The sequence below is a fragment of the Taudactylus pleione genome, unplaced genomic scaffold (assembly GCF_031769625.1).
Source record: "Taudactylus pleione unplaced genomic scaffold, aTauple2 ptg001041l, whole genome shotgun sequence".
Classification (NCBI taxonomy): Eukaryota; Metazoa; Chordata; class Amphibia; order Anura; family Myobatrachidae; genus Taudactylus; species Taudactylus pleione.
Genome location: NW_028285442.1, coordinates 1,177,713 through 1,193,262, shown reverse-complemented (window position 1 = coordinate 1,193,262; position 15,550 = coordinate 1,177,713). Strand labels below are relative to the sequence as shown.

Here is a 15,550-nt window from a genome sequence, read left to right as displayed (position 1 = left end):
TGAAGTCCCTGAACAGGTTTCTCAGGGTTCCCAAATTCAGGATGGAAACTTTGCATTCCATTATTCTGGTGATGGAACCGGGGGATTATATGGTCTCCCTGGATATCCAGGACGCCTACCTCCATGTGCCTATAGCAAAATCGCACAAACGGTTTCTGCGGTTTGCTATTCTCCACAACCACTACCAATTCAGGGCTCTACCCTTTGGCCTCTCCACGGCACCAAGGGTATTTACCAAGGTGATGGCGGTCATGGCGGCTCACCTTCGGAGCCAGGGGATACGGTTGCTACCGTATCTAGACCTCCTCTTGCTGGCAAGCTCCCCGGAGGTACTGATCCAGCATCTCCACCTGACGGTCGCTTGTCTTCAGGCGCACGGGTGGTTGATCAACTGGAAGAAGTCCTCCCTCATCCCATCACAGCGGATGGTTCATTTGGGGGCCCTGCTGGACTCTCGTCAGCAACGGATTTTTCTGACTCCAGAGAAGGTCTCCTTACAGCTGCGGATTCACAGTTGTCTGAGCAGTGGCAGAGTGTCGGTGCACTCAGCGATGAGAGTTTTGGGGTCCATGGTGTCGGCATTCGACATGGTGGAGTTTGCCCAGTTCCATTCCAGGCCCCTGCAGAGGCTGATTCTTTCGGAATGGAACGGATTGCCACACAGGATCCGCTCTCAGATACTGGTGTTGTCCTCGGAGGTGCGTCTGTCCCTGGTCTGGTGGCTACAGACGGCTCATCTCCTCGAGGGGCGCCCCTTTTGGATCCCGGCATGGGTTCTGCTTACGACAGATGCCAGTCTCCGGGATTGGGGGGCAGTGACAGGCTCCTTGTCACTTCAGGGTCGTTGGTCGGCGGAGGAAGCGATTCTTCCCATCAACATCCTGGAACTGCGGGCAGTGTACAGAGCCCTGCAGTCGTCCGGCACCGCTCTTCACGGAAGGGCCGTTCAGGTGCAGTCAGACAACGCCACCACGGTGGCGTACATCAATCACCAGGGAGGGACTCGCAGTCGAGCTGCGATGTCGGAGGTGTCCCGCGTCCTGGCTTGGGCAGAGCGCTATCTTCCAGCTCTCTCGGCAGTCTTCATCCCGGGAGTCCTCAATTGGGAGGCAGACTTCCTCAGCCATTACGACATGCATCCCGGGGAATGGTCGCTTCATCCAGAGGTATTCCAACTACTTGTGGACAAGTGGAGGCTGCCAGAGCTGGACCTGATGGCATCCTGTCACAATCACAAGCTGCCCGTGTACGGGTCAAGGACAAGGGACGCAGGCGCAAGTCTGATAGACGCGCTGTCGGTGAAATGGCTTTCACCTGGCTTACTTGTTCCCTCCGATATCTCTGCTGCCTCGGGTCCTGCGCAAGTTCAAGCAGGACGGAGGCACACTGATCCTGGTGGCCCCAGCGTGGCCCAGAAGGCCGTGGTACTCCGATCTGCGGAGCCTATCCATCGATGCTCCGTACCTCCTACCTCAACGGCGGGACCTGTTGTCTCAGGGGCCCTATCTTCACCCGGATCTTGGTCGACTATCTTTGACGGCATGGCTCTTGAGACAGCCGTCCTGAGGTCTCGGGGCTTTTCTAGCTCCGTTATTACCACCATGCTGAGGGCGCTCAAGCCTGCTTCCGTGAGTATCTACCACAGTGTGTGGCACACTTACTTTCAGTGGTGCGAGGCCAGAAAATATGATCCCCAGGTGTTCCGGGTTTCGCGTATTCTGGCTTTCCTTCAGTCGGGTTTGGACTTAGGATTACGTCTTTCCTCACTGAAGGTGCACGTGTCTGCTCTGTCGGTGTGGTTCCAGCGCAGGATTGCTGCTATGCCGGACGTACACACCTTTTTCCAGGGTGTTTTAAGAATCCAGCCTCCCTTTGTGCCACCTGTGGCCCCGTGGGATTTGGCGGTGGTTCTTCGGGCCTTACAGGGTCCTCCTTTTGAGCCCTTGGAGTCAGTGGAGCTCAAGTGGCTAACTTTTAAGACGGTTTTCCTCTTGGCAATTGCTTCTGCCAGAAGGGTTTCGGATTTGGGGTCGCTTTCCTGTCGTCCCCCTTTTCTGGTTTTTTCATCAGGACAGAGCGGTGCTTCGCACTCGTCCTGATTTCCTGCCTAAGATGGTTTCCAAGTTCCACATTAATAAGGAAATTGTTGTACCAGCCTTTCAGTCGCCTGATCTTTCGGCTGGGGAGGCTTCCTTAGACGTTGTCCGTGCACTCCAGGTTTATGTGGACCGGACTAGTTCTGTGAGGAAGTAGGATTCTTTGTTTATCCTCTTTGGTTTTCACAAGAGGGGTTGGTCTGCCAACAAACAGACTCTAGCCCGTTGGCTTCGTTCTGTTATTATTGAGGCTTATATGCAGGAGGGTTTACCTGTTCCAGCCTCTGTTAAGGCTCATTCCACTCGGTCTGTGGGCCCTTCTTGGACTGCTAGCCGTGGCGCCTCTGCTGTTCAGCTGTGTAAGGCGGCCACCTGGTCTTCCATTCAAACCTTTTTGAGGTTCTATGCGTTTGACACCTTTGCCTCTCAGGATGCATCCTTTGGGCGCCGGGTTTTCCTATAAGCACAGGAGCGTCCCCGCCCTTACTTGGACTGCTTTGGGACATCCCCAAGGTCACCCTGTGGACCCTGAAGTAGGAAACAAGAGATATATGTTAAGAACTTACCTTTGTTATCTATTTCTACGAATCCATAGGGTCCACAGGGCACCCGCCCTGACGCACCTGGCTTCATATGGGCTCTGTGACTGGTCACCGGTTTTCCGTCTCCCATTTCTGTGAGTATAGTTCTTGTGTGTTCCAGTCTTCCGTCTCTGTTTCGTCTCCTCCGGCCTTGGCTGCTTACCAACTGAGGTGCCTGTGGTTCGGGGGCGGGGTATAGAGGAGGATGGACCCAAGTGCATCCTGGGAGCAGCTAAAAGCTTTAACTCCGTGGTGCCCAAGGGTCCAGGATCCAGCTATACCCCAAGGTCACCCTGTGGACCCTATGGACTTCGTAGAAACAGATAACAAAGGTAAGTTCTTACCATATCTCTTGTTTTTTACCATATCTCTTGTTGTTTTGATTTAACCATCTGTGTTTAATGGATATCATTAAAACCATTACTGTTAGTGTGCCTTGTAGACCGAGGTTCATTAGGTACACCTGCTCATTACTGTAATTATCTGATCAGCCATCACCAAAATGATTGTTGAAGCCAGACGGGGTGGTTTCAGTATCTTAAATACTGTTGAGCGCCTGTGATTTTCATGCACAAGTCTCTAGCGTTTCTGTAGAATGATGTGCAAAGCAACAAATATCCGCGGAGTGGTGGTCCCGTGCGTGAAAACGCTTTGTTACTGAGAGGCCATTACCCAGATGGATTCAAGCTGACAGGGATGCGACTAACTGAAATAACCATGTGCTCCAGCAGTTGTTAGAGAGCATATCTGTATGCACAGCATGTCAAAGGCTGCTTCATAACAAATTAACATTGTTTAAATGCCACCGCCTACTTGAGTATTGTTGCTCACCATGTGCATCCCTTTATGGCTGAGCACACGTAAACTCAGGCTGCGTCCACATTAATGGACATGAGTTCAGTGTACTCAAACAGCCTCCACAGCCAATCTAATAGAACACCTTATGGATGTGATGGAACAGGAGACTTGCAGCATGAATGTGCAGCTGACAAATCTGCAGTCACGGTGATAACATGCACCATGTATTAGGGATGTTTCTACTTCAGGGTCCGTAGGGTTGACCTTGGGGTATAGGTTGGGGAACCAAATCCGGGCACCACGCAGTTAAAGCTTTTAGCTCCCAGGAGGTCCACTCTCCCTATAACTCCGCCCCCCAGCCAGAGGCACCTCAGTTTAAGTTGATGCCCGGCCGGAGTCGGGTCACCGTTTAGTGCAGTGGGGAGCTGATTAACAGCCCCATAGCTTTATTTTTTTCTAAGAGCAGAGTCTTTATTTTTACTTTGGACTTTTAGAGCAGCAGCGTCTGACTGTCCATAGGATGTCTAAGCTGCTGCTCCATCACCCTGCCGGCGCTGAGACGCCAGTACAGATCTGGGGATCTCAGCGGGACCCCAGAGTCTGTACTAGCTGGACTCTGCGGGTGCCCAGGACTGCTGCCGGATCCACAGGGAGCAGGTAAGGTCGCGGATCACCGCTTGCGGTGATCCGCGCATTTAATATGCAGTCCTGTGCCTCCGGTCTCTGGGGACAGACCGGAGGCGCCGACAGTGGCGGCGGGCCCCCCCATACCTCCGTGTGTCCACTAGACCACCAGGGACTTAAAAGTCGGTGCTGGGAGACGGCATACCGGGAGTTAGTAGCCGGCCGGGGGGGGGGAAGCTTTCCCTGTTACAGCGGCTCCTCCCCTCAGCTCAGCGCGCCTTTCAGTAACCATAATCTGGTGTCGCTGAGCTGCTTCCTCCGCGGGCCACGCTTCTTCTGAGGTCTCCAGCGGCCATTTTCTCTGTGGTGTAGCAGAAATCTCCGAAGATGGCAGTTGGTCCAGTCTCCCTATCTCACCATTAGGTGTGTACACAGCGCTGTAGACTTCCCAGACACTGAATCTGGGTAAGTTGAATGCAGTGACATAGTGCAGTATATTGTATGTCATGCTTATGTATGTATGTATGTGTGTGTATGTATATGTGTGTATGTATATATATATATATATATATATATATATATATATATATATATATATATATATATATGTGTGTGTATGTATATATAATATATAATTTTTTTTTCTTTTTTTTTCTCTGCATTTTATGTGACTTATGCTAGTGCTGACTGTCTGTTCTTTATTCTCACCTGTCATTGTATATCTATCCCTTTTCTTTATCTGCCCTAATACAGCTGTACTTAGGGTGGTTCTGAGACCTCACATATATATACTCGTTAATATTTGTGAGGTTTGTCACATACTGTTGCGTGCTGCACGTTGCCATATTTTAGGTGGAACTGTGTGTTGCGTACGCTGAAAATGGGTCCCTGCAGCTAATTTTAGCATCAGTCTGGACCAGTATGGCGCTGCTTGATATTTCTGCCATGGTCAGATAGGTCTGACAAGGGGAAAGAGCGTGATACTGCACCCATTTTTGCTATCCTGCAAGTCATGTGCTGCAGGAGTTAGTGCGGAGGACTTGACTCATAAAGGGTTATGTATGCGGGGCCATCTGGTGCCGGGCCCCTTATATGACCCCCTTGGGCGGTTTGCTTCTTGGGATCCTCTCAATTGCGGATCGCCGGGCGGGCCCCTTTGTTGTAACTCACTTGGGGTTACGTCTCCATACTGCCCTTTTCATCTTAGGGTATCTCGCAGTTCCTTGCGCTCTACTCCTGTGACAGACTATCGCTCCTTACAGGTGCCACAACGGTCTGTCATTTCCCTTGCAGGGATTACCACAACTGCCACCCTGGGTGGATGTCGTTTTTTTCTACGAAACGCAAAATGGCGTGGTATACGACCTGTGGTTACTTCCCAGTTGGCTCTGCCGTGAACTGGATGCTGTTTTGGGCTCTTTCCCTCTTACATGGGGGAGAAGCTTATTTCAGGTATTATCCCTGCTTTGGGGCTGGTAGTCAGGTCCATTCTGGTTAGTGAATGTTGACCTGCACCTGTATCATACACCATCAGTCTAACTGGCCTTCGGGTTCCCTGTTTCTGACTAGCGGGTGGATCACAACAATGTTTTTGCCTCCGGTCCCACATTCCCTGAGTGTCATCACGAGCCCCTCCTGGGGGGGGGATCGGCATGTTTCTCGTCTGATTACAGACGTTACTACGCCTTATATTCCTGCGTGGTCGGATTCTACGGATCCGTAGGTGGTAACTGCCTGAAATCAGTATACTCACTTTCAGGGGTTGTTACCCATCCTACCATGGCTATAGCATGGTTGGTTGATATTATTGCATACTGGGCTGATGCATTTGTGACATTTTTTCCCCTCCATCACGTCTGGGGTTCAAGTGTCTTTGGTCGCTCACATAATGTATGCAGTTGTCGTATGTGGTTGGATACCAGTCTCCTAACTTTGAGTTCCGGCTGCGACTGTATCCACTGTACTACCCTATGGCTGAGCTCTGGGAATGCAGAGGTGCAGATACCATCTATAGGGAAGATCTTGTTTGGTCTTGACCTTGACAAGATTGTAGTAACATTGGTAGTTTTACTAACGACACGTTGACCTCCTTCAGCTACTCCCACTACGGGGCCTCAGACTAAACCTGTTACGTCTTTTGGTCCTCAGAGTCAGCCTAACAGCCTGTTTCTTCTTAGGCTGTCGGCCTCTACAAGGGCCTCCATATCCAGTGCCGAGCAGACCTGGACTACCAGCCGACCCTGCTTCTGAACCTCAGGATAATTCTTCAGCCTGACGGGACAGGTCTACAACTGGGGGATTCCAGAGTGAGCTACTGACTTTCTCAGTGCGCCCACTGCTGGTGTCAAGTCTCCACGGCTGCATAGGTAGGAGTGGTACTATCTCACGGGAATGGGTATGAAATAGTCGGCGGTTCGATTCCCGTCAGCCCGACAGGAGCAGAGTGCGACGCAGCGGAAGCCCGACAACGCTGGAAATCCCGATCGTGGATAGGGAAGTATCCACTAACCTAACCCTCCTTAGGGGTGCCTAACCCCAACCACCCCCTTCCCCGCTACCAAAGCCCCCCGGGGAGGTGCCTAACCCTAAGGTCTCCCGGCGTCGGGGAAATGCGGGCGTCTATATCTAGACGCCCGGCATTTCATCCATGCCGAGATAAGACAGTCGGGAAGCCGGCTGCCGGTATATAGGCAGTCGGCTTCCCGATTGCTTCCCATCTCACGGGTACGCCCTCTCTTTGGCTGAATGGTCCTCTTTGGACTATTCTGTTTCAATTCCCTGAACCAGTTTCTAAAGGTGCCTGGGCTCAGGAGGACACTCCTATGCTCCATCTGATGTTTGGATCCTGGGGACTTCATGGTATCCCTGGATAGGCGGGACACGTGCCTGCGGGTACATATAGAGTCCTCTCATCAGCATGGGCTCAGGTTTGCGGTGCCACAGCAAAACTTGCACTTTTTCCAGGCTCTGCCTTTTGGGACTGTCCTCAGCCCCACAGGGGTTTACCAGCTTTATGGATTTTCTGACAGTTCACCGGTTCAGTATATCCGACTGCTCCAGTATCGGGACGGCCTCCTGCTCTTAGCGGGATGACAGAGGTACTCTACAGCCAGGTCAGAATAACCGTGGCTTCTTCACGGCGCAGATATTAATCAACGGGGGAAAAAGTCCTACATGCATCCCTCTCAGGGTATACTTCATCTGGGAGCCCTGCTGGATTCTCAGAAATCTGAGAATTCTTCTGGCATAAGACGGGATCTCCACTCCTTGACTAGGAGTATGCGGATGTCTATGTAGTCGACATATGTCAGTGCACTCTGGGATGCGTGGTCAAATATCCAGTGTGTCTGCCTTTGGGTGGGTGGAATGGGCTTAGTTCTATTCCAGGCCTTTGCATAATTGGCTCCTCTCCAGATGGAACGAGTTTTTTCTGTCGGATCACTGTTCATACGACGATGCTCTCTCCGGAGGCGAGTCGGTCTCTGTCCGGGTGGCTATGGCCATCTCGTCCAGGGTATTCTTTTGCTACGAACAGTGTCTGGTTCGCGTTCGTTTCAGTGCAGTTGGACGTCTGTCCATTCCGCCCTACCAATTACCTTGTTGGAACTTTAGGCTGTCTTGGGCCTTCTCTGGCATTACACGTATTTCAGGGTAAACCTCAATAGGGTCAGTCTGACAGTGTTACGACAGTGGCTTCCATCTTGGCAACACTGTTGGTTGGGTTGCAATGACAGAATTGTCTCACATTCTGGCATAGGCCGAGGGTCTCCTCCAGGCCATCTCTGCAGCGTTCAGTCTAGGAGCTCTCCATTGGGAAGCGGGTTTCCTCAGCCGTCACGAGGTGCTTCCCGGGGACTAGTCTCTTCTCCAAGAGAGGTTTCGTCTCCTGGTGAGCAGAGGGGGTCTCCCTGAGGTGATCCTCATGGCCTTCTGACTTTATCACACACTACCGGTGTTACGGTCCAGCACTAGGGGTTTTGAAGCAACCTTCAGTGACTTTGTCGGTGAAGTGGTCCTTAGACTTTGTGTACCTGGGTCCTCTGGTCTCCTTTCTTCCTCGAGGTCTTCGGAAGCTTCATTTGAGACGGAGATGCTTTCCTGCTGGTGGCTCCTGATTGCCCCAGATGTCAGGGGTACTTGGATTTTCGGAACTCCCCATTCCTGATGCTTCACTATCCGGACCTGTTGTCTCAGGGTCTTTGTGTTGCCCTGGACCTGGATCGTTTGTCTTTGACTGCGTCCCTACGGGGGTCCTACAGTTTCCCTGGCTTTGTCATCAGAGCACATAGATCAGCTATTGCTGGGACCTTCCACAGACTGTGGCAGGCTTAATTCTTATGGTATCGTACCTGTTGCTACGATCCTCTGTCGTTCAGGATTTCCAGATATTCTGGCATTCCTTTCAGCCGGCTTGGGTCTCACCCTCTGCCTGGCCTTCCGGACAGTGCGGATCTCTACACTGTCAGTATGGTTAAGATGTGGAATTGCTCCACTCTGGTATCCAGTTCATCCTTCAGAGTATTTTCTGGATTATGCCGCCATTTGTTCCCCCTAGGGGCTCCTTGAAGTTAGTAGCGGTTCTTCGTTCCCTTCGGGGACAGTCAATGGAACCACTGGGTGTGATAGCCACTACATGGTCTATTGCTTAGGTTCTCTCTCTCTTATGGCGTTTATATCCGCCAGGTGAGTGTCGGAATTGGGAGCATTCTCAGGTGGCTCCCTCGTCTGGATGATGATATGTCAGGGTGTGAGTTGCACTCGCCCTGTTTCTTCCTAGAGTGGTTTTTAGGTTCCATATTCTGGAACTTGGGGTACGGCCATTCAGTCTCCAGTCCTCTCGGCTGGTGTGGCCTAATTGACTGCCGTCCGGCCCCTTTGGATTTATGTGATCCGTTCAAGTTCCTTAGGGAAATCGGACTCATTTGTGGTCTAAGATATCTGGTTTTTACAGGAAGGGATGGCTGGATGGCTTCGTATGTCTTCCTCAGGGGCTTACCCATGGGTAGGCCTTTCTGTTGCTGTTTGTTTTTCTTGGGCTGTGTACCCCTTGTGGGCGGCTCGCTGTGGCGCCTCGGCTGTTCTGCCTTACTAGGTGGCCATGTGGTCTTCTGTCCACACCTTTTTAAGGTTCTAGGCATTGGTTTTCCTTTGCCTCTCAGGATGCTTCCTTTTTGGGCAACGGATTCTCCTCTCAGCACAGGAGCGTCCCGGACCACCCTTGGTTGAACTGCTTTGGGACATCCCCAAGGTCAACCCTGTGGACCCCCTATGGACCCTGAAGTAGAAAACAAGAGATATGGTAAGAACTTACCTTTATCTCTGTTTCTACGAAGTCCATAGGGTCCACAGGGCGTCCGCCCTGACGCACCTGGCTTCATATGGGCTGTGTTACTGGTCACCGGTTTCCCGTCTCCTTTTCTGTGAGTATGGTTCTTGAGTGTTCCAGTTTTCTCTCTTTCTTTCCTCCTCCGGCCTTTGGCTACTTACAAACTGAGGTGCCTCTGGCTGGGGGGCGGGGTTATAGGGAGAGTGGACCCAGTGCATCCTGGGAGCTAAAAGCTTTAACTGCGTGGTGCCCGGATTTGGTTCCCCAAGGTCAACCCTGTGGACCCTATGGATTTCGTAGAAACAGAGATAACAAAGGTAAGTTCTTACCATATCTCTTGTTTTCCATTATCCTGTTGACTATATGGCACGAAGAATTCATGGTGTTCTAGGGACAGTGGGGTATGGATGGATGGTTCACCCAGTACTAGGAAAGTAAACCTAGTGTCTAACGTAGGGCCTTATTTACCAAGGAGTTTTATCATTCACAAGTAATAACACTCGTTGCGTATGATAATAGTGCTCCAGCCAATCGGCTCCCAAGACAGCTGGAACCTGATTGGCTGAAGCACCATTTATCATACGCAACAAGTTTTATCACTTGTTGTGAATGAGAAATGAGGCCCTTATGCTGGGCACACACTTAACTATGTCTGGATCGGACGAGACATCGTTTAGTGTGTACCCGGCTTTAGTGTTGGGGATTTATTTTGATAAGATATAACAGGCTTTCTCTCCCATTTATCTACAGAAAAAAAATGTACCAGCTGCAACAATCAAACCAAGTCAGGGAGACAATGGCAGAGCAGCAGCAAGAAATCGTCTTGCTGCTATCAAAGCTGCACTGAAAAATAAAAGTAAAACAGAGGACCTGGTCTTAGAGCCCGCAGCCTCAGAATTGCCTATGCAAGTAGAACCGGTCGTATTTGATGCGGGATTCTTCAGGATTGAGAGCCCTGCTAAACTGCCTAGTAGTAAGTTAAGATTTGCTCTATAATGGAGGCACTTGTGTCAGGCCAGTGATCGCTGTGAGCCCAAAAAATTGTGGGTCCCTGAGACCCTTCACTTTACTAAAATGGGGTCCTACATGACCTTTTCTGGGTCCCATCGGAATGAAAGTCTTATGAATATCTAACAAATTAAACAGAAAAAAATTATGAATGCTAAACAGTTTTGTAAAGCATTAGTTAGTAAAAACATTTTGTTAATCTTTATTGCACAATGAGATTTTTCCATAGTAGGCTCAGGTGCTGGTAATCTACATTAGAGCTGCCAGTGTTAGCCAACTAAAGTTTTAGGGGCCCATTTATCATTGAATATTTGAGTTAAATCCCCAAAAACACGTTTTAGGAGGTTTACCTCAAATGTTAAGTTTCCCCCGGATGTATCGAGGAGGGACCGCAGCAGGTATCTCTGATACCCACTGTGATCTCTTCATTCCCGCTGGCAGCCACCTCCCCCATGGGTTTCTATGGGGGATGCAATGCTGCCAGATTTACCAATTTCCGGAATACGATGCATTCCCGACACTGGCCCCCTCAGCTAACGCCATTAATAATATTTATTTCGCCATCAGCAGGCTTATCATGCAGGCCAATGATATACAAAAGCCCATCTATAGGAATCAGAGGCTGCACATCAATGGGGACAACTCCTGGAACTTCCCCCACTACTGCCAGCACCAGTAAACCCCCCCCCCTTCTCCACTGCTTCCAGCATCACTAACAACCCCCCTATCCACTACTTCCAGCATCACTTACAACCCCCCTATCCACTACTCCCTGCATCAATAACAACCCCCCTATCCACTACTCCCTGCATCAATAACAACCCCCCTATCCACTACTCCCTGCATCAATAAGAACCCCCTATCCACTACTCCCTGCATCACTGACCCACACACACTACTCCCTGCATCACTGACCCCCCGCACACACACTACTTCCTGCATCACTGACCCACACACACACACTACTCCCTGCATCACTGACCCCCCGCACACACACTACTTCCTGCATCACTGACCCCCCGAGCACACACACACTACTCTCTGCATCACTGACCCCCCTGCACACTACTCTCTGCATCACTGACCCCCCGCACACACACTACTCCCTGCATCACTGACCCCCCGAGCACACTACTCTCTGTATCACTGACCCCCCCGAGCACACTACTCTCTGCATCACTGACCCCCCTGCACACTACTCTCTGCATCACTGACCCCCGCACACACACTACTCCCTGCATCACTGACCCCCCGAGCACACTACTCTCTGTATCACTGACCCCCCCGAGCACACTACTCTCTGCATCACTGACCCCCCCGCACACACACTACTTCCTGCATCACTGACCCCCCCCGAGCACACACACACTACTCCCTGCATCACTGACCCCCCGAGCACACTACTCTCTGTATCACTGACCCCCCCGAGCACACTACTCTCTGCATCACTGACCCCCCCGCACACACACTACTTCCTGCATCACTGACCCCCCCCGAGCACACACACACTACTCCCTGCATCACTGACCCCCCGCACACACACTACTCCCTGCATCACTGACCCCCCGCACACACACTACTCCCTGCATCACTGACCCCCCGCACACACACTACTCCCTGCATCACTGACCCACCACACACACACTACTTTCTGCATCACTGACCCCCAGCACACGCACTACTCCCTGCCTCACTGACCCCCCCCTCCTACAAACACACCACTCCTTGCATCACTGACCCCCCTCCACACACACACACTACTTCCTGCATCACTGACCCCTCCCCCCCACACACACACTACTCCCTGCATCACTCCCAGTATTAATAAAAACAGATAGGCACTTGTGTTAGTTTGGCGCCACACACTGTGATGATGTACAGTCAGTAAAGTATACATCACAACTCCCTGGGGTACAGCACTCACCTCCTCACTGGGGGAGATTGGGCACCGCTTCTTCAGACAGCCCCAGTTCATGAGGTTGCCGGTGTGCAGGGTGAGAGTGTGGGCTTTGCCCAGCAGAGTCATAACTGCGCAGCTGTCTGTGGTGCTCATATCGCGGCAAATGATGGGGCTACACCTCGCTCCGCGGACGAGGAGCAGCTTCTGAATCGGTAGCAAGATGACTTGGCACAAGCCCAGCGCTACTGCCACTGCTGCTGGGACAGCCACTGGCGCCAGGCACCGCAACATGTGCAATGCCCAGCAAGGTGACGCCACTACCGCACTGTTGTTAAGCGCGTCAGCGCCCCCTGCAGCCCGGGGGTGTCCTATTATTACCAGCACCTATTTGATTGATAGCGATGCTTTTAGCTGTGCGGCAGCGTGCAGGAAGGCTGGCTTGTGTCCCCGGAGACAGCGCGTCCTTGGGGACCCGGCTCTTTTATAAAAGTGAGTCCCCAGTCCTTGAAACTGGGTAAAATACGCGCTATAGCGCGTATTCGCGAACACTGCAGGCGATTAATACTCTAATCCTGGCTATGTATTTTGTGGCTATAGACTAAACTAAGAACACAAACTGCTACTGTAGATATTTTACATACACCTGTAACAATAGTTTTTTTTTGTTTTTTTTTCTTTAAATGTGAATGTTCATTTACGGTTTACAGACCACATTACAGAAGCAGAAAATTATACAGTTTAAAAAAAAAATAAAAATAGTAATTACACGGTTTTATTTTTTTGAGACAAAATATTTTGTTCATTGTGGTAGTAAATTTAAATTTTTGGTCTATTTTTAGCTTTTTATGAATGTGGAGATATTGTTAGACTAATATAAATGTGTTTTTGAGCGTTCCTTATGAGGTATCCTTTCTTTTGTAGGTCACAGAAAAATAGAACGGGGTTCCTCCCAGACATTCAATACACCTAAGTCAGCCATAAAGGTTCTGCAGAACTCCCGGAGTCCAGTAAATAACGTGGAAGATTCTCAACCACAGAAGTCGCCGAGCCATGTAACGTCTCCCCTAAGGAAAGCGCTGTTTGGTGCAGATGCCAGGTAACGCCTGTCTAGCGCTTCTGCTTTACATTTTGAAGCTCCTTACTCCTCTTTCTACTTCAGGGTCCATAGGGGGTCCACAGAGTTGACCTTGGGGGTATAGCTGGATCTGGATCCACAGGCACCACACAGTTAAAGCTTTAGCTCCCAGGATGCACTTGGGTCCATCCTCCTCTATACCCCGCCCCCAAGCCACAGGCACCTCAGTTTAAGTTGGTGCCCGGCCGGAGTCTGTCACCCTGTCTTAGTGGGGCTGCAGGAGCAGCCCCATAGCTTTATTTTAAAGAAGAAAATTGTTATTTTTTCTTGCTTTTACTTTTTTATTACAGCGGCAGCATCAGACTGTCCTTTAAGACGTCCACGCTGCCGCGTCTTCCCGCTGGCGCCACCCCGCCAGTACAGATCTAAGGATCGTGGCGGGACCCCAGAGTCTGTACTAGCTGGGCTCTGGGGAATCCCAAGACTGCTACCGGACGACATGGGAATCAAGGTAAGCCGCGAGTTGCCGCTTTAGGCGGCCCGCTGATACTTCTAAATGCAGTCTGATACCTCCGGTCCTGGGGACAGACCAGAGGCGCTAGCGGTGGCGGCGGGCTTCCCCCTCCATGAGGCATACCCCATGTGAACACTAGACAACCAGGGTATTAGGCTGGAAGCGGGTCCAGCAACCCTGGGGTTAATTGCTAGCCAGGTGTCGAAACCGTATAAATTGGTTGCGATCGCTTAATTGCGCACGAATCGCAACACGACATCCATTGGACGATTTGATCGTTCACGGCCATTTTATGCGAACACACGCTCCCGCCGCATTCGCACTTGCGCACACGCAATTGCACATGCTCGCTATACATGCACACGCATCCCATGCCCCCGCAACTCGTCATATTGTGAATGGCGAGCCATGCTTCTGTGCTCACAACAGTTAAGCGCCATTTTTACATTCCATAAACATAAAGTTAGTACAGCAATACTGTTTAAATACTGTTTTGCGTTTCAATCGCATAGCCAGCTTTTAAGTATTATTGTATTGTCGGAAACCTTACCCCGACGGACAGCAGCCTTTCCTTACAATAAACTTATATCCCATTTAACCCTAAACTGACTGAGATACGCACAATGCTATGTGTTTTAAAGGTATGCAGTGAATGTTACATGTTAAATAGCAGTTATATGATATCTGAGATTAGGAATAAGATAAATGGGTCATGAGTAGTATCTACCGATTTCCCTCTGTCTCAAGAGGAATATGAAACCAACAGAATGAATATGGAAAGGATCACTATCGAGTTATGAAGATCTGCCAAGAATTATACTCTATACTGTATAAATCACTGTACACCTCCCCTGTGGATTTGCATGCCAAATGTTAGTACAAAGGGATTTTCTAACAGTTCAACCTCCAGTGACGTCAACCATTTACTAACAAATGAATAGCAACAACCATTGTGACTCAGTAATAAAGGGCCAATAGGGAACCCCTCTGAGTATTCAGCTTATGTTCAAAGGTAATTGTACACCTATAAATTGCCATGCAGTCTGGATTCCAGCCCTTTCCTTTGCTACCTTTCTCCCTGCCTGACCCTTAAGAAATACACAGCAATCCTGATGGACAGCTGTTAGTCTAGGATCCAGACTGCATGGCGAAATATTGCTAATTGTATCTTTGTCTTTATCCTGTATATAGCTGCATTGTATAGATTAAGGCTGATTATACCCTTTTTACAATATAGTACCTTTGTGTGTGTTGGAACCGCAAACTGTTTCTGTGTGACAAAGTTATTTTATATTGAAATGGGAGGTATGGGCAATCTGGTCTGTGCAATCAAATCTCTCTAATATCGATGCTGTTCAAACGGTATCAATACAGGGGAGACAGCTTTCCCTGTACAGCGGCTCCTCAGCTCATCGCGTCTTTCTACTCTGTGTCTGGCGTCGCTGAGTTGTGCTTATCTTCGGCCACTCCTCCTCTGAAGTCTCCGGCGGCCATTTTCTCCATGGTACAACGCAGATCTCTCAGGCTGTATATATGGTCCGGTCCCCCTGTGTACCTCTCCCCTGTTGTAGGACAGTGTACACAGCGCTATAGCCCTCCCAGACACTGAATTTGGGCGGTTGAGTTTA

The 15,550-nt window shown here is 50.3% G+C and overlaps 1 protein-coding gene across 1 annotated transcript in view; it reads left to right on the top strand.

The window, feature by feature from the left end:
- Positions 1–15,550, top strand: part of DLGAP5 (DLG associated protein 5) — a 59,170-nt gene that overhangs the window by 35,448 nt on the left and 8,172 nt on the right. Inside the window, exons 14-15 of the mRNA XM_088461348.1 lie at positions 10,176–10,398; positions 13,255–13,429. Of these exons, the coding sequence (XP_088317474.1) occupies positions 10,176–10,398; positions 13,255–13,429 (398 nt within the window). The remainder of the gene's footprint in view (positions 1–10,175; positions 10,399–13,254; positions 13,430–15,550) is intronic.